The following is a 21104-nucleotide window of genomic DNA, read 5'->3' as shown; positions in this document are numbered from 1 at the left end:
GAAAAGAATCTCCCTGACTCCAGGCCCAGTGTTCTATACACTGTATCACATAGCTGCCACAGTGGCAAAAAAGGGATGTACAGAAATAAGGTGAATATAAGGTTTTACAAAGTAGACACCCAATTGCAAAAAAAAAAAAAAAAAGTTTGGATGCACTTTGTTAAAGCAACATAAAAATAAAGGAAATGTTTGTCAAATACAGATAGACAAACTTAAATCCAGGTTGAAACAGCTAATTAAGGTTGGGACCAAGTCTCCTGCTTTGCAAATCCAATATTCCACTGCTTCCCGTTTTCTCCAGAAAGCCTCCAGGAATGAGAAACTCAACACTAGTTAAAAAAAGCCTCTTCTGTCAATGTGTGAGAAGGAATTTGGACCAGGGGGAGGATACTGTCAGGGAAAATGACACCCCTAGACACAAAGTGGGGGAGGGGGGAAGCCTCTGGCTTCTGGAAGTTTCCTAGAAGAAAAGAATTTGGGCCACTTAAAATCAGGTCAGTCCAGAAATCCAGGAAGGGAAAAAGCAAAGATAGAGGAGCCCTGTTTCCCAGATAAAGAGATGTAGTTGGGTAGGCTCGTGCAGAGATAACTGAAGTAGAGGGAACTGACGGTCTTTACCCATGGGTAACACGTTGCCCTTTCTTAAACGTGTAGATGCTACTCTTCATAAAAATTCCCGGAAAGAGTGCTGTTGAATTTAGAGCAGCCATTTGTCATGGCCTTTCTCATTGCCCAGATTGGCAGAGCACAGGCGGGGTGGGAGCAGCATCCAGGGATTCCCAACGCCCCATAGGCCTTACTGCCTCGGCCCGACGCTCCCCCAGCCTCCAGGGGTCACTCATTGGCTTAGTGCGGAAGAGACCCGGGGACTGAGGGGTTGGGGGGAAGGGCTATCATCTAGCCCACCATCTTTTTTTTTTTTTTTTTTAACAGATGAGGCAATAGGCCCAGTGAGGTTAATTACCGGGTCATCCACCCAATAAGCAATAGATGAACTCGGACTTGAGTCAGAGTGCTCGAGACCTCAACATGGACCGGCATCACAGAGGGCGAAGAGTGGGCTCACCCGGCCTCCGAGGTCCGGGAGCCCAAAGGAAAGTTCAGTCGGCTGAAGACAAACGAACCGGTTTCCATAGCAACGCCAGCTGTTCTGCAGACCCTCTAGCTTCGCACTTCTCTATGATCCTGGGTGGGGTGGGGCGAAAGAGACGCGCCAAGCCGGAGCCAGTGGGAGAGGAATACAAGCCGTAGGACTCGACGTCGCGGTTACGCCAACGGGATCGGAGGGCGCGGCCTCAGCCGGAAATAGGAGGAAGTCGCTTGAGGGGGAGGGAAAGACGTGAACCTAAGCGGAAGCGGAAGCGGTTCTGTCCTCCTAGTTCTCGGCCTCGGGTTCCGTCCCCGCTCCCCGCCTCCTGCCCGGCGCCATGAGTGGCAGTGGCGCGGACCCCGAGGTGGTCCCGGCCCCTGCCCCTGCCCCGCCGGGCCCGGCCCCGACTCCCACCCCCACCCCTGCTCCGACCCCGACCCCTGCACCGGCGCCGGCTCCCGCTACAGTCGAGAGCAAGGCCAGCCCCGCGGGAGGCGCAGGCCCCGGCCCTGGCCGGGGGGACACGTCCGACCGCCGGGCCTCGGGTGAGCAGGGATCGCGGGGGGAGCGAGCCAGGACCCGTATAGGATGAGAAGAGCTAGGGGGAACTGGGGCTCTCGTGTGGGTGGCGCAGCTTGAGGCATCGACTAAAGGAAAACAAGTGCTGACAAAAGCAAAGCTGTCGTAGGATGGAAGGCGCCCGACCCCTCCAGGAAGGCCTCAAAGAGAAGCTTGGAGGACCAGTTTCTATCGTAGAAGAGATTCTTGTTCACAGAGTACTGACTGGATAACCGAAGGCCCTTCTGTCTCTGAAAGGCCGTAAAGAGGAGGGGGGTGTGTGTGTGGTGGGGGGGGAGGAGGGGAGGGGGAAGGACGGCGAGCCTTCCAGAGCGCTGAGGAAACGAGAGAATGGTGAACAGCTGAGCAATGCGAGCCTGGAAGACCTAGTTGTGAGGCCTTTCCGTTTCCAGATCAGCCAGGTGCCCCTCCTGCATTTAGTGCTGGCTTCCTAGCCATCATTCTCTCCACTACTCTACTATCCATTTGAAATTCCTCTTATCTCCTCTGCCAGTCCCGGTATCTGCAGCTGGGGGAACAGCCCCCCCTGAAGGTGCCATGTCTAACGGAGTGTACGTGCTGCCTGGTGCTGCCAATGGAGAGGTCAAGCCCGTTGTGTCTAGTACACCCCTGGTGGACTTCCTCATGCAACTGGAAGACTACACACCCACAGTACGTATAACTGTTTTTACAACCTTTTTTCAGTTCTCTGCAGGATTGTGCTGGCCAATTTATTGCCATTCCTTCGGTCATTAATTTTTCCTTGGCGAGATCCATTTTTATCTTTAGGCTGAAGGTCTTTTTCTCCCTTGTTTCTGAAGGGCATTAGCATTCAGCAAAAGCTAGATTTACCCAAAGGTTCTAATTTCTTTTAAGGATTATTTCTAGAGCTGTTTTCTATAAGGTTTACCCAAATCTCCAACTTTTGGCCTCCCCTTCCCTTTCTATTATGCACATACCCCCTCCACACTTTTGTTGATTAAACTATAAACTATTTGGTTTCAAAGATGTGATTGTTTTTGATTTTCTTTGTATCCCTAGTATTTAGCATAGTGACTGATTGAAGTTTTATGCATGTTCTCAGATTCCAGATGCTGTTACTGGTTACTACCTGAATCGTGCTGGTTTTGAAGCCTCTGATCCCAGAATGTAAGTGATTTGGCACAGGAAAATCCAGTCCCCAGCATCTAGTGAGCATCTCTAGCTCCTTTCTGTATGCCAAGTACAGACTTCAACTTGAGGGAGGGCTAGTTTTATCCCCATATGCCAACTCCTTCTACCTTCCCAGTGTCCGGCTCATCTCCCTGGCAGCCCAGAAGTTCATCTCTGACATTGCCAATGATGCCCTACAGCACTGCAAGATGAAGGGCACTGCCTCAGGCAGTTCCAGGAGCAAGAGCAAAGTAAGTAGATTGGCATTAGGCTGGTGATGTGACAAATGTTCCCCTGGATCTCTTAATGAAGCTTGAAACTTTCTATTAGTAGACACCTGTGGTCCTGTGAAAACTATGGGAATTATCATCCCTATTTTATATACATAAAAACTCAAGTCTTTGCCTCGGGACATTAATGCAAGAATCAAGACTACATCCCTTGCTCATGTTATTGCTCTTCTATTTTTCTTTTCCAGGACCGAAAGTATACCTTGACCATGGAAGACCTGACCCCTGCACTCAGTGAATATGGCATTAATGTCAAGAAGCCACATTATTTCACCTAAGCTCACCTCTTCCCCGGCTGGCCGGGGGTGTGTGTGGGTGTGTACACATTCAGTCCCATTCCTTCTTCCCCACCCACTCCCACACCAGCCTGTTTTCATAATAAACCTTTATTGTGACTGAGGCAGGTGGCTGCTCTTCCCACATTGGGGAGACACTGAGAAGTGGGGCTTGGCATGGTGTGAAACAAAGCTGAGCCTACCCCCACTCCTCCAAGATTGGCAGATGGGGGGGTGGGAAGGTAGCCCCTAAAGCTGGGGGGTGAGGGGGAGCTGAGGTGGCTGTACCGTTGCCAGGAGAGGGAAGGGCCCTGGGTTCTGCTGCTAGGAAGGGGGTATAGATGTACCCCTTTCCCCCCATAAGGCTCTTATTTGTCCTGCATCTTTTCCAGGATGGGCACAATCATATCAAACTTGGGCCTCTTGGCTGGGTCCTCATTCATGCAGATCTTCATGAGTTTACACACATGTGGGGAGATACCTGGAGGAATGGTGGGTCGGAGACCTTCCAGAGCAACCTATAAGCAGCAAGAATCCCCAGGTTCAGGACATCTGTCCCATAAATCTGCTTCTGCTTCCCCTCCTCCCTCCCCCCCAAACATGTCCCCTGCATTCTCCAAACCTTCATGCCAATTTCCATGTTGGAGAGGTCAGCAAATGGTACTTCCCTTGTCACCAGTTCCCATAACAACACGGCAAAACTCCACATGTCTGCAGAACGACGATTAATCTCCTCGGGCTTCTTCTGCAAGGCTGGGTCGAGGGAAAGAATTGGGATAAGAAACTTGACTCTTTTCCTATCTCCCACCTCCCCAGTAAATCTGCTATCTTCTACCTTCATCCCCCCCTACCCTCAGGAGCCACCCAGGCAGGGGCATACATGCGCCCTGGACACTGAAAGGAGAATTTCACATCAGCCATGCTGATACGGGCAGTCATATCCTCGTCAATCTGGGGAGGAAAAAACAAAGGCTGGTTGTAGTGAGGAATCTGCTCAAGTAACAGTTGGATTAGATATACCAAGTCCATTGCAGCTTTAAGTCTCACCATGACACTTCGGCTGTTGAGGGCATGCCGGGGTATGAGGGGCTCCAGTGTGTGCAGGAAGGCCATGCCCCTTGCCATGTCCAGAGCAAACTTAACTGCCTGGGTCTGATCAACAACAAAATCTGGGAGAAGGAAAGGAGTTAACCCTCAGACCAGACAGCTGGCTGCAGGTTCTTGTTTCCACCCCCCACCTCTGTTCCCCCCCCCCATCCCATCCCTTTCTGGGTACAATGCCACAACTCACTGGTCCCTTCATGAAGCACGTTGTACAAGGAGCCATAAGGCATCCAGTGGGTGATGAGAACAGGATGAGGGGCAGGGGGTGCCTGACAGGCTCCCAACACAGGCAGCACATTGGGGTGTGAAAAGATCCTGCAAAAATAAGCCAGAACTCACCTGCTGCTCTGTCCCTTTGACCCCCCCCCCCCACCTCCCCATGCCCCCAACTCCCCCACCTCAGTTTAGGATACTCCTCATTAAAGTCTCTGCTCTTTCTTGTACTCCAGTCACGGATCTTCAACATCTTGATGACGATATCATTCCCCTGCCACCGACCCTTCCACAGCTGGGTTGGGACAGGCAGGATCAGATTAGGGATTAGGGTCAGGGAGGATAAGATCAAAGAAATTGGAGCTGGTAGGGACCTCAGATCATCTCTATAACCCCTTTGATTTTATAGATGAAAGTAAAGGCCTAGAGAGATCAAATAATTCATTCACACAGCAAAATAAGAAGTAAAGCTGGAGCCAAACCCACTTTCTCTCCAGGAAATCCAAGGTTTTCCCCCACTATGCATTGAGCGAAGTAGAGGAATGATTAGAGAGGAAAAAGCACAATACAGGGTTCCTGGCCTATGCAGAAGGCTTGGGGTAGACGGGGTGTGGTTAGGAGGCCAAGGCTAAGGCAGTTAGGGGATCTGGGCTTGGAACTAAGGGGTTCTTAAGGGTCTACAGGTCACCTCTCCTGACTGGTTCTCGTTGAGTTTCACCATCAGGTTGAGCTGCTTGAAGTCGATGCCTGAGTGTTTATTCAGGGTGCCGTTCCCTGAGAGGAGTGGGGTGTTAGACAGGGGGGCTAGGTAGGGGCTGTTCCCTGAAGGGGGATGGGGGAAGATGTCCAGGGCCAGTCCCTTTGAGGATAATGGAATTGGGGGGTAGATATGTAGTTTACCAAGGAATAGAACGTTAAGGGAAGAGTTGTTGGGTGTTAAGAGTAAACTAATTCAACTTACGAGGTCGAGTGCGTGTTGTTCCTTTCCAGAATGTGTCTTTGTATGGGATCCGGCCCATTGGCTGGCCCAGCTTCTCAGCCCGTTCTGAGAAGGAAAAGCAATGGAGAGACACAGCCCCTTAGGGTAAGCAACAGGAAAGCTGGACCCCAATCTATTCCCCCTCCCACAGATGGACTCCACTGAGGAAACAATGTTGGGGGCTGGACAGTGAGTTTAGGATCCAAGGCTCACCTCGGAGGCTCTCTCGAAGTGGGGCTTTAGCCTTGTCCACTGGCATTTCTCCATACTTGTTACAAATGCTGATTAGTGCTCCACCAGCAACAAGATCCTGGGGAAGGAATGACCATAAGGGGTCATTTCTCATCCCTACCCACTTTCTCCTATAACACCTTTGGAGATCAGGTGGTCTCCTTCCCCAAAATGAGTGAAGTCCTCACCTCTGCCACTTGGTCCTGGCCCCAGAAGCAGGCATAATGAAGGGGCACATTCCCATGCTCGTTCACTGCATTTATGTCAGCCTTGTATTGAAGCAACTGGGAAAAAAAACAAAAGATATGTGTATCCCATTAACTCAGTATCCCCCCAGCCCTTCCTCAATCAATTTGTTTTCTGGCAGTAGATGTACAGATAAGAGCCCTTCCTCATCCAGTGCCAAGGGCCAAACCCTATCCCATTGTCCCATGCCTCTGAATAGTGCTCCAATCTAGATGATATAAAGGAGAGGGAAGATTGCCTACTTTTTGCACAATGTCCCGGTGCCCATGGCTGGCTGCCAAGTGGAGTGGGGTATCATCACCCCTGTTCATTACGTTGATTCGGGCTCCTCTCATGATCAGCATTTCAACCACAGCTGAGCGGCCTTCTCGGCAGGCCCAGTGCAATGGAGAGAAACCATGGTCATCCCTAGAAAATGGGAATAAATAAAATCATAATTCACATTTATACACTGCCTTAAACTTTACAAAGTGCTTTCAGCCCCTACCCTAAAAAGTGGATTGTAGAAATAAAAACATTCCTGTGTTATAGGATAGAGGGTCAGAAAAATCAATTTAGGGTCACAACATGGTTAAGGGGTTGATGGAGAGGAAAAATGTGATGGATGAAACAAAATTGGATTGGACTCATAAAACGTCCATGTATAAGCCTGGAAGTCATTTAAATTTTGAGCTTGTTTCCTAATCTATTAAATGGAAAAAAATTAATTTGTACACAGAAGTGAAAAAAAATGTAAAATTCGACAAACTGATTTTTAATGGGGGTGGGGATGGAGTTTAAGGGCAAAATAAAAAACTGGCAGAAGTCAAACATCAGGATCTGTTGACTAAAAGAGGGACAATAGTCACTAGAACTGGAGAATCCTTAAGAGTTCTAGCAGAACTCTAGGGACTAAAAGGGAAATCAGAAGCTGTTGAGGGTGGGGCTTGCCTCCAGCAGAGGGCCTCTGGTCAAATGGCCATATAAGGAAATTCCCACCAAGGTCTGGAGGTAGGAAGGCAACCCAAGCAGAGTTGAGAGGCAGGACTGGGGTGGGGCAAGAACTCTAAAGGACTGGGGACAGGCTAGTCTGAGGAGGAGGGGTGTGGCTGGGCCTGAAGGGTTTGGGTCATTAGGAAGAGGGGTGGAGCAGGGGCTCCAGTTAGTTCGGCTATTGGCCTGCTCCCTTTTGCTTCTTTCAGCTACAAATATATTTGTATACATACAAATCCTGAGATTCTGAGACTCTGCTCTAAGTCCAGTCCTTGATCCGGAATTTCTTCTAAAACACCCTGAACAACTGGCTTTCCAGCATCTGCTTTATAATATTGAGACATAAGAAACTTAACTATTTCCTACTGCATGCTATAGGTAGTTCTAATTAAAATTTTTTTCCTTACATTGAGCCTAATCCCCTTTTTCACATGACAGTTTTTCCAATCCTCTTCTTTTTTCCCTTTTTCTATAACTCAAAAAGCCCTTAATATGATCCTCCCTACTCACCTCCTTTACTCTAGGTCAACTTCTCTAACATGTGCCTTTGACCCCCTCCCCTGTCATCTCTAGCAGTGCTCTACCAGTACTATTCCCCCCCACTATCCTTCATCTTCCCCATTCCTAATCTTCAATCTCACTGTATTTGGCTTATTCTTCGCTATTGTTCTACAAAAATATCCTTAGCCTCAATAACCAAATGATTTTTTTAACCATGGCATTTCCTCAAGTCATTGTCCTTTATCTTTCCTCCTTTTCATAAATAACATTCTTTAAAAAAAAAAACTCATTTATTCTTATGTCCTCTAATGTTTCTCCTCAACTCATTCCAAACTAGCTTTCTGATCTCACTACTAGGCTGAAAATGCTCTCTCCAAGATTATCAAAGATTTTTCAATTTCTCTAAAACAAGTGGCACTTTCAGTCATCTTTAATCTCCTGCTAATCTGTGATGCTGCTAACCAACTCCTTAATATTTTCTCCCTAGAGTTTCCTGAAATATCTCTGATTCTCTGTGTAGACATTCTTTCTCAGTTGTCTTTGCTGAATCATTATCCAAGTTTGGGCCCCTAACTTTAAGTGTCCCCATGGCTTCGTCTTTGCCTTTCTTTATATTCTTTCTTAGTGACTTCATCAACTGCCATATAGTCAATTATCATTTCTAAGCAAATGATTCTCAGATCATTATAGCTAGACCTACTCTTCCCTGAGCTGCAATCAGTCTTAAATCACCAACCATATACTCCTAATAAGATGTTCTACAGAAATCTAAACATGTCCAAAATCGATTTCATCTCTCTCTCCAAACTAATTCATTCTAAATTCCCTATTTCTATCATTTTCTTGGCCACCTTAGTTCAAACACTCAAGTCATTTTGATTCTTTATTGTTCCTCACCTCCATATCCAATCAATTTCCAAGTCTTGTGAGTTTACCTCCACAATCTCTCTCACATCTGCCCCCTTCTTTCCATTCACATAATCACCACCCTCTTCTGGCCCCTCATCATCTCTTGCCCAGACTACTGAAAAAGATTGGGTCTCATCATTCTCTAGTCCCCAAATTGTCCTTTCTAAAATGTAGGTCTGACCCTATCACTCCTCTATTCAAGAAGCTTTAGTGATTAAATCTACTGTATAATAGTTTTTTATTTGGCTTTTGAAACTCTTGTCAATGATACTCTGATCTATCCAGACTGACTTCCCATTACTCTCCCTCAGACATGCTTAATTTTCAGGCAAAGTGACTTGTTTGCTATTCTCTAAATTTGGCACCCCATCTCCAGCTTCTGTGCCCTAACACACAGGCTTGTCTGCCATGAGTCAGATGAACTCTCTCCTCACCTAAGACTCCTAGAACATCCTGCTTATTTTTTTCCTGCTCAGTTCAAGTGTGACTAGATCCCTTTCTAATCATTAACATTAGTGCCCTTTCCAACCACTTTATATTCACTTTAGATTGATATTTATGTATGTTAACCTCCCCTTTCTCTAAGTGGAATGGAAGCTCCTCGAGAGGAGGGATTTATTTCTTTTCTTTTCTTTTTTGTTTGAGGCAATTGAGGTTAAGTGACTTGCCCAGGATCACACAGCTAGGAAGTGTTTAAGTGTCTGAGGCTAGATTTGAGGGCAGGTCCTCATGACTGCAGGGCTGGTGTTCTACCCACTGTGACACCTAGCTGTCCCAGATTGTTTCATTTTTATCTTTGTATTGCTAATGCCTGGCACAGGCTAAGTACTGAAAAAAATGTATGTTGAATGAATGCCTCTGAATGAGACCTGGGAAGCAGTAAACATTTTTGGCTACATTGTCACATTAACTCATATTCAATATGTATTCCACTAAAATCCCCAGAATTTTTCCACAGGAATTGTTGATCTGTACATTCACAATTGGTACTTGTGCAACTGAAATTTTTAAACCAAAAATAAGACTACATGTTTGAACAGCTCTGTGAAATTTTCTATTAGATTTGATCTGACCTTAGCTTAATAGTATGATTTGGGATCTTGTTCTGTTTCTTGTTTTTATTTTTGTTTTGTGAGGCAACTGGGATTAAGTGAGTTGCCCAGGGTCACTTAGCTAGGAATTGTTAAGTGTCTGAGGTTGGATTTGTGCCCAGGTTCTCCTGACTTCAAGGCTGGTACTCTATCCGCTGTACCACCCGGCTGTCCCAATTGCCCTGTCCAGTTTTTTAGCTATCACTATTTGTAGTTGACATGAAACTAACAGGACAGACATGCTACCTACACCTTTCCTCAAGTCAATGTTCAAAATGTTGAAACAGCAAAAGTCAAAAGGTGCCTGGGTCACTCCACTAGAGACCTCCCACCCCGTTAACACTGACCTACTATTCTCTGGGTCTGAATCTGTGCAAAGTTCCTAGTTCAGGGCTCAAGAACTAGGAACTAGAGCTCACAACTCTATCTTCCAAAGACAGCTTAATAAGCCATCAGAGGCTATACTGAAATCCAGTTGTACTTTATCTACCACTACACTAATCCTGGCAAAAAGAGAAATGCAATATTGTAGATTTAAGACCTTAGAAATGAATATCTAGCTCTGAATTCCTAGAACTTTCACATTCTGCTTTTCAGAGTTGTTCTAGGGCTTCAACTCCTTACGCACCCACCTGAGGTCCTAATGGCAAGAATTAGGGTCATAGTCTTATTTAGCCCTCTCCCGATATTTTTGCCAAATACATTCCCCCTCCCCAACATCACCAGCCCTATCCACTTGGCCCTGGTACGGATCACAGAAACTAAGCCCTGCCCAAGAAAAGGCTGTGCCTAGATACCAAAGCCACAGTTAACTGTTCCCTGCCCAGCCCCTCAAAGCCCCTCACCCCTGGTTCAAGTCGTTTTCTGTGTTGTCCAGCCACAAACGCACAGCCACAGCATTACCCTCCCGGCACTGGGTGAAAATGTCGTCCATGACAGCAGCTGCTTCGGGCCCTAGGGAGTCAGGAGGAGAGGGGGGAGAGGCACTCCGGTTATCACCCCCCCAAAAGAAAAGCCTTTCCCCCCTGTTTTCGGTCCCAGTGGGTCAGAGCCATCTTCGCTGCCTGGCTTGTCCAAGATGCTGCGCCAGCAGCAGGACGGGGAAAGTAGCAGAGGAGGATGACCCGGCTGGGGATAGTCATACCGGTGGACCTCTCCAGGCGCTCCTCGCTCCTCTGAGACAGACAACAGCCGACACGCTCCCAGAGAACAGCCCGGCTTACAGGCGTGAGCTACAGGGAGAAGGCTTTTCCACGTCCCTCCCACCCCGCACCCCGCTTAGTCAATGCACTCGTCTCCAAACAAGCTTATCCTTCCCGGAGGAGCAGCCTCGGACTTCCCCGGAGGAGCAGCCTCGGACTTCCCCGGCAGAGCCCCGCCGAGGCTGAGTGGGCCCCGGGCGCTGACTTCTCCCTGCAGCAGCAACGCACCCACCGTGACCTCGGAAGCGGCTGTGCGCGTGGGAATGTTCGGGCCCGCGGGGGGAGAGCCACTAGTCTGCCACAGAAGAGTCGGGAGGAGGCCCTCCCGCAGTGAAAGGGCAGGAGTCGCTCCTGGGCGTTGTCCCTTCCCCTCTCCAGAGACTCCCTCGTTCCAGAAAAGGGTGAAGGGAGGCACCGCCACAGACTGCCCCGAGCCCCACCTGACAGTTGAGGGGTCTGTAGCCCACAGAAAGTAGCGACCGGCCCGAATTGCACAGCGTTCTGGGACTAGGCTGGGGACTCCGCCCGCCCGTTATCCAGGCCCGCCGAGCGCGGGCAATTCAGTGCCACTTTCCGGGCTCGGTTTCCTAAACCATAAAATGGGTTCGTGGCCCCGCCCCCGCCTCAAGTTCGCACGATTCCTTACCGGGGCTCCAGGGGCCAGGTCCAACCGTAGCTGCCTCCTACTCCGGCCGCTGCCTCCTCCGCCAGCCCTGCCACACCCGCCTCGGATCCCGGCCTGGCCCCGCCCCTCGCCACGCCGCCGCTCTGGGCGTCCACAGCCTCCTCTCGCTGGTCTCTATCGGGCGGAGCAACCGCTCTGGGCGCCCACAGCCTCCTCTCGTTGGTGCCCGGCGAGCGGAGCGGTCGCTCTGGGCGCCCATAGCCTCCTCTCGTTGGTCCTGGTTTATAGCCGTGTCGCACGTGGTCCCGGATCCCCCATGTTCGAGGAGCCTGAGTGGGCGGAGGAGCCCCCGGCCCCGGCCGCCCGCACTCCCCCGATCCCGCGCGCTAGGGTTAAGCCGGCGCCGCGCGCCAAGGTAAGTTTGCCGCCGCGTGGGCGTGTACTTTCCCCTCTCTTTTGTGCCCTAGGGTTCTCGTGAGCCGGGTGTTGGTGAGTCCTAAGCCCCTCGTGTCCGCGTGTCCCTCCCTCTGCGTGTGCATGACACTCCCCCTCCCCCCCGATTCTTGGAATCAGCGGCGTGTGGGGCTCGCCCCCTGTGTTTGTGTGACCCCCCCACATTCGGTCCTCTTGAACCTCGTGTGTCCTAATATTACCGCTCCGCCGGTGCCCGTGGGAACCCCGCCGGGGGCTGTCAGTCTGCCCTCTTCTTAAGGAGCTCCGTGGCCGTGTGGCCCAATGGCTCCCGCCCTTGCGGTGGGCGCCAGGATCCACGGGGTCCCAGTGTCCGTGTGCCCCTCGCCCTGAGTTCTAGGGACCCCTCTAGGGAGGGAGCGGCGATTTCCTGCGGCTTCCCCCCACCGGGTCCTGTCTTAGGTAGTGGGGCCGGACCTAGGGGTGGAGGGACGAGGGATACCTCCTTTTCACGCCCGGGTTTGGTCTCTGTTGTCCATCTCTCCCCCCCCCCCCCCTTTTTTTTTTTTTTATTTTAACATTTTTATTTAAAGTTCTGAGTTCCAAATTTTTACCCTTCCTCCCGTGCTCTTTACCTGAGACCATAATCAATCAGATATAGGTGTAGGTTACACATGGGCAATTATGTAAAACATTTCCATATTAGGCATTTTGTACAAGAAGATTTTTTTTTTAAGTGAAAGAAAATGAAAATAGTATGCTTCATCCTTTGGGATTCTTTTGGATCATTGTATTGTAGAGAATTACTACATTCACAGTTACTGTTACTGTGTAAGATATTCTGGTTCTGTTCATTTCAATATGCATCAGTTCATGTGTTCCCAGGTTCTTTTTCTGAAATTATCCTGCTTATCATTTCTTGTAGTACAATAAAGTCCATTACAATCATACTCCCCAGCTTACTAAGCCTTTTTTTCAGTTCTTAGCCACCACAAAAGAGCTGCAGTAAATATTTTTGCTCAAATAGTTCCTTCCCCCCCCCTTTTTTTTTTAGATGTCTGAAATATAGACTTAGTAGGGGTATTGATGGAACAAGGGTGTGTATAATTTTCTGTCCCTTTAGACATAGTACCAAATTGCTCTTTCAGAATGATTGTATTAGTGTCCCATTTTCCCATATCCCCTGCAACATCCAACATTTTCCTTTTTTTTTTTTTTTTTCTACTTATGATCCTTTTCACCCAAGAAATTTATATTACTTATCTGGGACATATAAAAATATATAAAATAGGTATACATATCAAACATTTATTGATAATAAACCATAATTTTGAGACCTATAGTTTGAGAAGCTTTGATTTACAGCATTTTTCCATATAACTAGAGATAGCTTTGATTTCTTTATCTGAAACTTGACTGTTCATATCCTTTTTACTATCAGTTGGGGAATGAGTTGCATCTTTATAAATTTAACTCAATTCTCTATATATTTGAGAAATGAGGCCTTTATCAGAGATACTTGTTGCACAAATGTCCATTTCTAACTTAGGAATTAAATGTTGCTGGAGGTGCCCCAAGGTCGTAGCTAGAAAGGATCACTTTCTATGTAGCTAGGTGGGGTTGAAAGATGATAACTTCTGCCCAAAATTGACATTTTGCTGAAAGACCAAAAGATGACAGTTCTGGCCATGGGTCTTGTTATATCACCTGAGGAGAAAATGTCAGAGATTTGGAGGAGGGGACTCATGATTAGGAAGCACAACATGGATCTTGGAGGGTCTCTGGTGAATAAGTGACCAGACAAATCAGAGAAGATTAATGAATGCTCTTCAGAAAGAGTAGTGGACATGGCTAGGGGTGATTTGAGATTAAGGGAGACTGAGAAAAGGCAATTCCAAGATTCGCAAGATTGCATTAAGACTCAGGGAAGGTCACAGATTAGTGCTAGAAGATTTGGAGTGAGGAGTGACAATTTTGGAAAGATGAGGAAAGACTTTCCGAAGAAGATGCAAACTTGAATTTGCCTTGGAAAGATGACCAGGATCCCAACCAGTAACTAGTTGATAGGGGGATGGCTGTGGCAACAGGCATTTCAGGCTAAGGTTGTGAGCACAAAAACCTGGGATATGTACGAAACATAGAATATAATGATCATAATTAAACGTCTGAAGTGCTCTTCTTTCACAGCCTGTTGTAAGCATTTTTGCCCTCATTTTCTTAACTTAAACTTAACTTAAAAGGGAAAGCAACCTGGTGGATGAGAATGAGTGGTTTTAGGCTAAAGCCCCTGCATTGAATCTCAGTTTTGGAATCCCCTGCTTGTGTAACACCTGTCTGCTAGTATCCTCTCAGCGGATCTCTGTATCCTGTTCTCTAAAATAAGGAAGTTGGATTAAGGGTATTGATTGGCCTTGAAGTCATAGGATTTTGTTTCAAATCCTATCTCTATCCCTTATTACAAAGTCACTGAGCCTGTTCGGGTCTCTCTTTCCCCATCTTTAAAATCAGAGGACTAAATCAAACGACCTCAGGTCTCTTTCAGCACTAAATACATGATCCTATGATTATAAGATCTCCAGTGAGCCTTCTAGCTCTCTCTGCCTGAATCAGAGAAGAAATCAAGCCTTCATGTTTCAGAACCATACTTTGATGGATGGACTCCAGCCTTTCTTTTTTCTTTTTTAATTAAGAACTTAACAAGTAACCATGTAAAAAGACAATGAGGAAAAATATGAAATTGAAAACAATATAGTTTTTTTAAACATGTTATATATTCAGTTTATTCAATTTTTTAAATGTTTCATTGATTCCAAGAGTATCTTTTTCATATTATTTGCCCTCATACATGGTACATTCTGCCTGAACTAACCTACTTCCTGTTACTTATGCCTAGCATTCCATTTCCCATTGTAAGATTTTGTACAGGCTGCCTGTCCCAGCACCTGGGATGTTTTTCCTTCTCACCTTCATCTTTTTAGAGATTCAGCTCAAACCTAAAGTATTTTTTGATCCAAACTCCCCTGCTTTCAGTTGTTAGTGCTTTCTGTTAAAAGATAACTTTGTGTTTGCTTTGTATATACTTACTTAACTTGTAAGGTGTAACTCCATCTCCTCTAGGATATAACCTCTTGATGAAAAGCAGTCATTTCATTTTTGTGTTTTATCTCTGTTGATCACCACAGGGCCCTGTACATAGAAGGTGTCTCATAAATACTTCTTGTTAAACTGGATCAATTAGTTAGTTCCTAATTGAGGGAACTTCTGCTTTTCTCAGTGGGAGTAGGGATAGAGGTAGGCACACTGAACAGGGTGCAGGGGGCAGAGACCTTCATTAAGGATTCAGATTTCCTTCTCTCCCTTAACTCTTTTCTTTCCCCCAGGGCTTCAGCCGTAAACAGCTCCAAACTACATTACAAGCACTCCAGGCTGCAGCACTGCCTTATCCTCTTCCTAACCAAGAGGGCAATGACTCCAACTCAGATTCTGACCTTGAGGAGGAGAAGAGAAAAAAGAGGAAGAAGACCCCCAAACTGGCTCCATTTATGGAAGAAAATTCAAAGCTACCAGTTCAAAGAGTAAAAATTAAGAAAGGAGAGAGCAAAGGTTGGGAGCAAGGGAGGGAGAAGAATTTCCCATTTAATCATATTTGTTCTTTTTTTCCCCAAAATCATAATAATGATACTGTAATAGATCTGGGTTCTCATCAATATGCCTACTTCTTCCAATGGTCCAGATTGCATCTCATCCTTATCCTTTGTAACGCACACATATGCATTCTCATCAGCCTCTCTTAGGGGCAATCTGTACACTGGAAGCTTTTCTCTAAACGTTGACAGTAAGAGGGGTATGACTTCAAGGAAAAAGGGAGTCCTCTTATCTTCTTTCTGCCTTCTGTCATAGTCAGATTTCATCTCAACTATTATTAAGTCTGGCTATCACACTGATGAGATAGAAGAAGGAGACAACAGGAGAGTGAAGCTCCATGCCAGATGAGAGTAAGTTTGAAGGAAATTTATTCTGAAGAAGAGAAAACCCAGAAGGGTCACACAGATAGTCTTCAGAGTGGTTAGATTTGGCCTGTTTGGCCCCAGAAGATAGAGTGGTGGGTGGAAGTTGTTGAGAAAAGATTTAAGTTTGAAATTAGCAAGGAAAAACTTCTTAATGCTTATAGATATACAAAAATAGAATATGCTTTCCAGAAGAAATGTTGTGTTCTGCTTCTTTGGAGATTTTCCCCCAGAGGCTAGGTGATTTATTGTCAGGTATAATTTTTTTTATTATTTTATTTTATTTAATAATAACTTTATATTGACAGAATCCATGCCAGGGTAATTTTTTTTACAACATTATCCCTTGCACTCATTTCTGTTCCGATTTTTCCCCTCCCTCCACCCCCTCCCCTAGATGGCAAGCAGTCCTATATATGTTAGATATGTTGCAGTATATCCTAGATACAATATATGTGTGCAGAACCGAACAGTTCTCTTGTTGCACAAGGAGAATTGGATTAAGAAGGTAAAAATGACCCGGGAAGAAAAACAAAAATGCAGATAGTTCACATTCGTTTCCCAGTGTTCTTTCTTTAGGTGTAGCTGCTTCTGTCCATCATTTATCAATTGAAACTGAGTTAGGTCTCTTTGTCAAAGAAATCCACTGCCATCAGAATACATCCTCATACAATATCGTTGTTGAAGTGTATAATGATCTCCTGGTTCTGCTCATTTCACTTAGCATCAGTTCATGTAAGTTGTCAGGTATAATTTAAAGGGAATTCCTTTTACCATGGGTTGGATTAGATCAGGATTTCCTAGCCAAGTTCAAGGAACTCCCAAAATTTATTCCCATCCTGATCCTGTCAGTTCTCCTCCCCAATAGGATTTAACTTTGATAGCAGACAGTCATTTGACTTTTGTTTTTGTATCCCTATTGAAGACCACAAGATCCTATACATAGTATATAATATATAATAATAAGTATATAATAAATACTTCTTGTCAGACTGAATCAGCAAGTACAGCCCCTAGTTCTGTGGGAATAGGGATAGATATAGACACACAGAGTTGGGTACAGGGGACAGCAGCCCTCAGTCAGGACTCAGATTTCCTTTTTTTAACTCTTTGCCTTTCTCCCAGGGCCTTAGATACCAATGTCTCCAAACTACATTACAGCAGTACTCAGACTGGGTTTCTTTTTTCTTTATTCTGGCTAACTGACCACAGTGAACTAACAATCTTTTTCTGTTATATTTTTTGAATATCTTTTATTCTACACTTACTGAATGTCATCATTAGTAATTTGTGTAGGCTACATAAGTTTACTAGGCTTCTCTCCATTTTGCTCTTAGGGGTGGTCAGAATTTTGATGTTTCAGAGATTGCAGTGTTCTATGATCATAACACCCATATAGCATCTCTAGGAAAATATTGGTGTTATAAAAGATAAGCTATGGAGTCCTAGAACAGTGACAGATCATTGAAATCATTGCATGTATGATTTACCCATTGATATTCAGCTTACTGTCTTCCTGTTGTTAAATTCTGGGACCACCTTATTTGTTCATTTGCAATAAATAGTTTGGATTTTATTATACATATACATGCATACTGATGGAATGGCTACCTTTTCGGCTGCACATGGTAGTTTAAACCATAGAATTCTCAAATTTAAACAGCAAAACTCTCTTCTGTAGCCTGAACCAGATAAAAATGTAATTGGGGAAAATTAATAAACTAAAATGAAATACAGTATAGATTATGTTAATTTGTTTTTTTAAGTCATTTTGTATTCGGCAAGGATCCATTTCTAGTTGCCTTAACCCTGATGTAGACATAATTTGATTCTTCCTATATGGATTGTTATTCTTATCTTTTTTTAAGTGCTTATGAATGTTTTTAATATTAAAGAAACTCTGTAGTATTATGAGCCTTGATACAACAAATTTTAGAAACAGGAACAGCTGGAAAAGCTTGCCATCTATTGGGAATTCCTCTTCAAATTAGTTTTTATATGTAACATCTTCCATAATAATCTCAAACAACTTTGATGAGCACAGATCTTATTTTATGTCTCATTTAACATTGATCTCTTTGTTGTCATCTATCAAAGAATGATATGATTTTTAAAAATTAACTACATTTAATTTTTGGTTGCATTTTAAATTCCAAACTGTCTGTTTTCCTTCCCCATCTTCCTATACAGACCACTATTTTGACACCTGTGTGTGTGTGTGTGTGTGTGTGTGTGTGTGTAGGTAGATAGATGTAAAACCATAATTTATAAAACCATAACTGATAAACAGAAGTATGCAAATTACGGTTTTACATCTATCAGTTCTTTTTTTTGGAGGAGTTTCTTCATAGGTCCGTTGTAGTTGATATGAGTATAGTATTCAGAATAACCTAATTGTTCACAATTATTCTTTGAACAATATTGCTGTTCCTATATACAACATTCTTTTTTACCTTTTTTTTTTTTTTTAATAAAATTTTATGGGGCAGCCAGGCCCTGAAGTCAAGAGGCCCTGAGTTCAAATCCGGCCTCAGACACCTAATACTTCCTAGCCTCATAACCCTGGGCAAGTGACTTAACCCCAATTGCCTTGTAAAAGAAAAGAAAGTTTGATTTTCTAGTAGATCCTCCTTGCCTGCCTATTTTCTTTCCTATAATACCTACCTTGTTGAAATTCCAGATTGCAAACACTTATAATTAAATGAAACCAATTCCCTCACTGGTTATGTCAGAAAAATATATCTCAGTCTGTATTCTGAGTTTATCCTCTTTCTGTCAGCAGGTGAACAACGTGTTTTATCATGAGTCCTTTGGAAGTGTTTGGTTACTGTGTTGATCCCAGTTCCCAAATCTTTCAAAGTTGTCTTTACTATATCATTGCTGTTGCATAAATTGCTCCTAGTTGTGCTCATCTCACTCGTCATTTGTCTTCCTAGGTTTCAGTGAAATCCTCCTTTCTTCATTTTTAAAGCACAATGATATTTTTTCCCATTCATATACCATAATTTATTCAGTCACTCCCCTACTCCTCTGAGTACACTGTTTCCAGCTCCTTACTACTATGAAAAGAGCTGCTAGGAATAGTTTTGAATTTATCAATTTCTTCCCTCTTTGGTCTGTTTAGGGTATAGCTTTAATAACGGTATTGCTGAGTCAAAGGTGTGCACAGGTTAATAACTTGTGGGCAGTAGTTCTAAATCACTTTATACAATGCCTGCACCAGGTCACAGCCCCACCAGCAATGCATTGATGTGTATTAATAATACATTAATGCTTCTGTTTTCCCATAGCTCCTCCAGCATTTTCCGTTTTTCCTTTTCATTAGTTCTGCCAATTTGATGGGAGGTAAATCCACAGGTTTCTAACTTGTGAGTGGCTGGAGCTGAACAAAACAAGCTAGAGAGGAGAGTCTGTCTGGAATGAAACAAAAGTTTAATTTCAGAGTGAGGGACATGACTTGTCCTCAAGGACACATATTCTGGAACCCTACCCCAATGAGCAGGTCAGGATCTCAGTACTAATACCTATGGCCGCCGACTAAGCTGTAGCCCCAACAATGAGGGGCAATAATGTGATACGGTTGACTCAGAGCAGCGCTTCATGACATGGGTACTTCAGGTACTTGTCTAGGCCCAAAGAACATCTGGTACTGCTCAAAGTATTACAGCGAACTAAATCTAGGATTTTGCCATGGCTGAGATCATCCAGAGGGTGAATCCAAAGGATTGTTATGTCAAGCTCGGGACACAGTCTTAGCTCTGGAAAATGGGGTGTCTCCTAATATCTTTTTTAAAATGTGGCTATTGATAACTTCAATTTTTTCCTCTAAAAACTGTTCATATCCTTTGAAACTTTTGAAACAATTGGGATATAGTTCATGGAATTATTTATAATCTTGACATGCTTTAAAGGTACCCTGTTTTACTTTTTAATTTATTGAATAAAATGCTTTTGTATAATCAACAAACAGTGAAATTTTATATTTTTGTATTTTCTACTCATTTCAGTCATTTGTTACTTAATATGTTTCCATAGAAAAGGGAACTTAAAGCTAGGGGAATCAGAGTTCAGTTTCCAGGTCTACCATTTATTACCTCTGTGATCTAAATCAAGTTATTAACCTCCTTGGGCCTCAATTTCCTATCTGCAAAATGAGGGAATTGGACTACATCCTTCTAGCTCTAGCTATTTTCACTTCTCATGTGTTCATCAATATCCAGATCTTTCTTACAATTTTTTCTTATAAAAGATGAGAAAGTATTCATATTGGTCTCATTTATCTTTTCAGTCTCTTCTGATTTCCCTCATCTTTTTTTATTCGACTGTGATTCTTAAGTTTGTTAGTTATCATTTCTCCTACAGTATTTAATCATTTTATTGGAAACACTTGATTTTTCATTTTCTGAATTGGATTTTCTCTAAAGTTTTCTTTTTTCCTTCTATTTTTGTTGTTATAGTTCTGTTTTATTTGCATAATTATTGTGGTTTAAGATAGTGACAAATGTGCTGGCCTTAACCATAACCACTCACTTGGCTATCATTCTGGAAGTCCAATAATTTTTTTGTTGTTGTTAGTTGAGTGTATATGGTATATCTATATTCATCTTTTTAGACAATGCTCCCTATATCTCTTTATTGAAATCCTTTGTGTTGTGTTGGTATAATTCCAAGGATAAAATTAGCAGCTCAACAAGCTCAGGATCCATCATCTGCCAATCAATCACTAAATATTTAAATACCTACTATATGTCAGGTACTATAGTAGGCTTTGGTGACACTGAGACCAAAAAAAAAAAAAAAAAAAACTGTTGCAGAAGACATTTTATTTGATTACAGTTTAGTATTCAGATCATTAAAAGTATTTATTACTTAACTTGTTACAAGCCAAAAAAGACAAAAGGTAAGCATTAGGTATGACTGCCCATTTATACTTGTAATGAAGACTTATCCTAAAATGGAATTACTTGTGTAAAGAAAAGGAAAACATGAGTTCCTGCCCTCAAGCACCTTATATTCTTTCTGTTAGTTGCTTTGCTTTGGGCAAAAAAGAGAGTTTCACTATATATCCAGATAATTAAAATTCCCCATCATTGCCAAATCATCCCTCTCTGGTATGCCCCATCATATCTCTACCAATACTGCTTTGCTGAGCTTGTGGTCTGTTCTCAAATTTGTCCTGTGTTTCTTCCGTTTGGCTGTTCAGTCTCTATCATCACCAACAGTCTCTTTCCTGGGGCTTCCTCCATCA

At 44.2% G+C, this 21104-nt stretch overlaps 3 protein-coding genes across 4 annotated transcripts in view; 2 read left to right on the top strand and 1 right to left on the bottom strand.

Annotated features, from left to right (window-relative positions):
* The first annotated feature begins 1343 nt into the window (after positions 1–1343).
* On the top strand, positions 1344–3490 carry TAF10 (TATA-box binding protein associated factor 10). The gene is made up of 5 exons (XM_051987625.1): positions 1344–1635; positions 2163–2320; positions 2733–2797; positions 2937–3051; positions 3279–3490. Exons 1-5 carry the CDS (start codon positions 1428–1430, stop codon positions 3366–3368), a joined length of 636 nt encoding a protein of 211 aa, XP_051843585.1. The 5' UTR covers positions 1344–1427; the 3' UTR covers positions 3369–3490.
* On the bottom strand, positions 3461–11558 carry ILK (integrin linked kinase). 2 transcript variants are annotated; one of them, XM_051987623.1, is made up of 13 exons: positions 11460–11558; positions 10457–10565; positions 6381–6546; positions 6081–6176; positions 5875–5971; positions 5644–5727; positions 5371–5456; positions 4868–4977; positions 4657–4784; positions 4413–4534; positions 4217–4316; positions 3988–4118; positions 3461–3883 (listed from the first exon to the last, which is right to left on the bottom strand). In XM_051987623.1, exons 2-13 carry the CDS (start codon positions 10543–10545, stop codon positions 3734–3736), a joined length of 1359 nt encoding a protein of 452 aa, XP_051843583.1. In that variant the 5' UTR covers positions 10546–10565; positions 11460–11558; the 3' UTR covers positions 3461–3733. The 2 variants fall into 2 exon arrangements, with proteins under 2 accessions (XP_051843583.1, XP_051843584.1); XM_051987624.1 differs by lacking the exon at positions 11460–11558 and adding an exon at positions 11254–11362.
* Positions 11413–21104, top strand: part of RRP8 (ribosomal RNA processing 8) — a 25017-nt gene continuing 15325 nt past the window's right edge. Inside the window, exons 1-2 of the mRNA XM_051990812.1 lie at positions 11413–11853; positions 15230–15452. Of these exons, the coding sequence (XP_051846772.1) occupies positions 11413–11853; positions 15230–15452 (664 nt within the window). The remainder of the gene's footprint in view (positions 11854–15229; positions 15453–21104) is intronic.

The sequence above is a fragment of the Antechinus flavipes genome, chromosome 3, assembly GCF_016432865.1.
Source record: "Antechinus flavipes isolate AdamAnt ecotype Samford, QLD, Australia chromosome 3, AdamAnt_v2, whole genome shotgun sequence".
In the NCBI taxonomy this organism is placed as follows: Eukaryota; Metazoa; Chordata; class Mammalia; order Dasyuromorphia; family Dasyuridae; genus Antechinus; species Antechinus flavipes.
The sequence above is the reverse complement of the archived record's forward strand: the minus strand, read 5'-3'. Positions and strand labels throughout refer to the sequence as shown.

Coding starts and splice junctions, on each gene's coding strand:
- ILK (XM_051987623.1), bottom strand. CDS start 10,545: ATGGACGACATTTTCACCCAGTGCCGGGAGGGTAATGCTGTGGCTGTG. Junction 5,457..5,643: donor AACAACACGCACTCGACCTC/GTAAGTTGAATT, acceptor CACTCCTCTCAG/GGAACGGCACCCTGAATAAA. Junction 3,884..3,987: donor ACATGGAAATTGGCATGAAG/GTTTGGAGAATG, acceptor TGCTGCTTATAG/GTTGCTCTGGAAGGTCTCCG.
- TAF10 (XM_051987625.1), top strand. CDS start 1,428: ATGAGTGGCAGTGGCGCGGACCCCGAGGTGGTCCCGGCCCCTGCCCCT. Junction 2,798..2,936: donor GAAGCCTCTGATCCCAGAAT/GTAAGTGATTTG, acceptor CTACCTTCCCAG/TGTCCGGCTCATCTCCCTGG. Junction 3,052..3,278: donor GTTCCAGGAGCAAGAGCAAA/GTAAGTAGATTG, acceptor TTTCTTTTCCAG/GACCGAAAGTATACCTTGAC.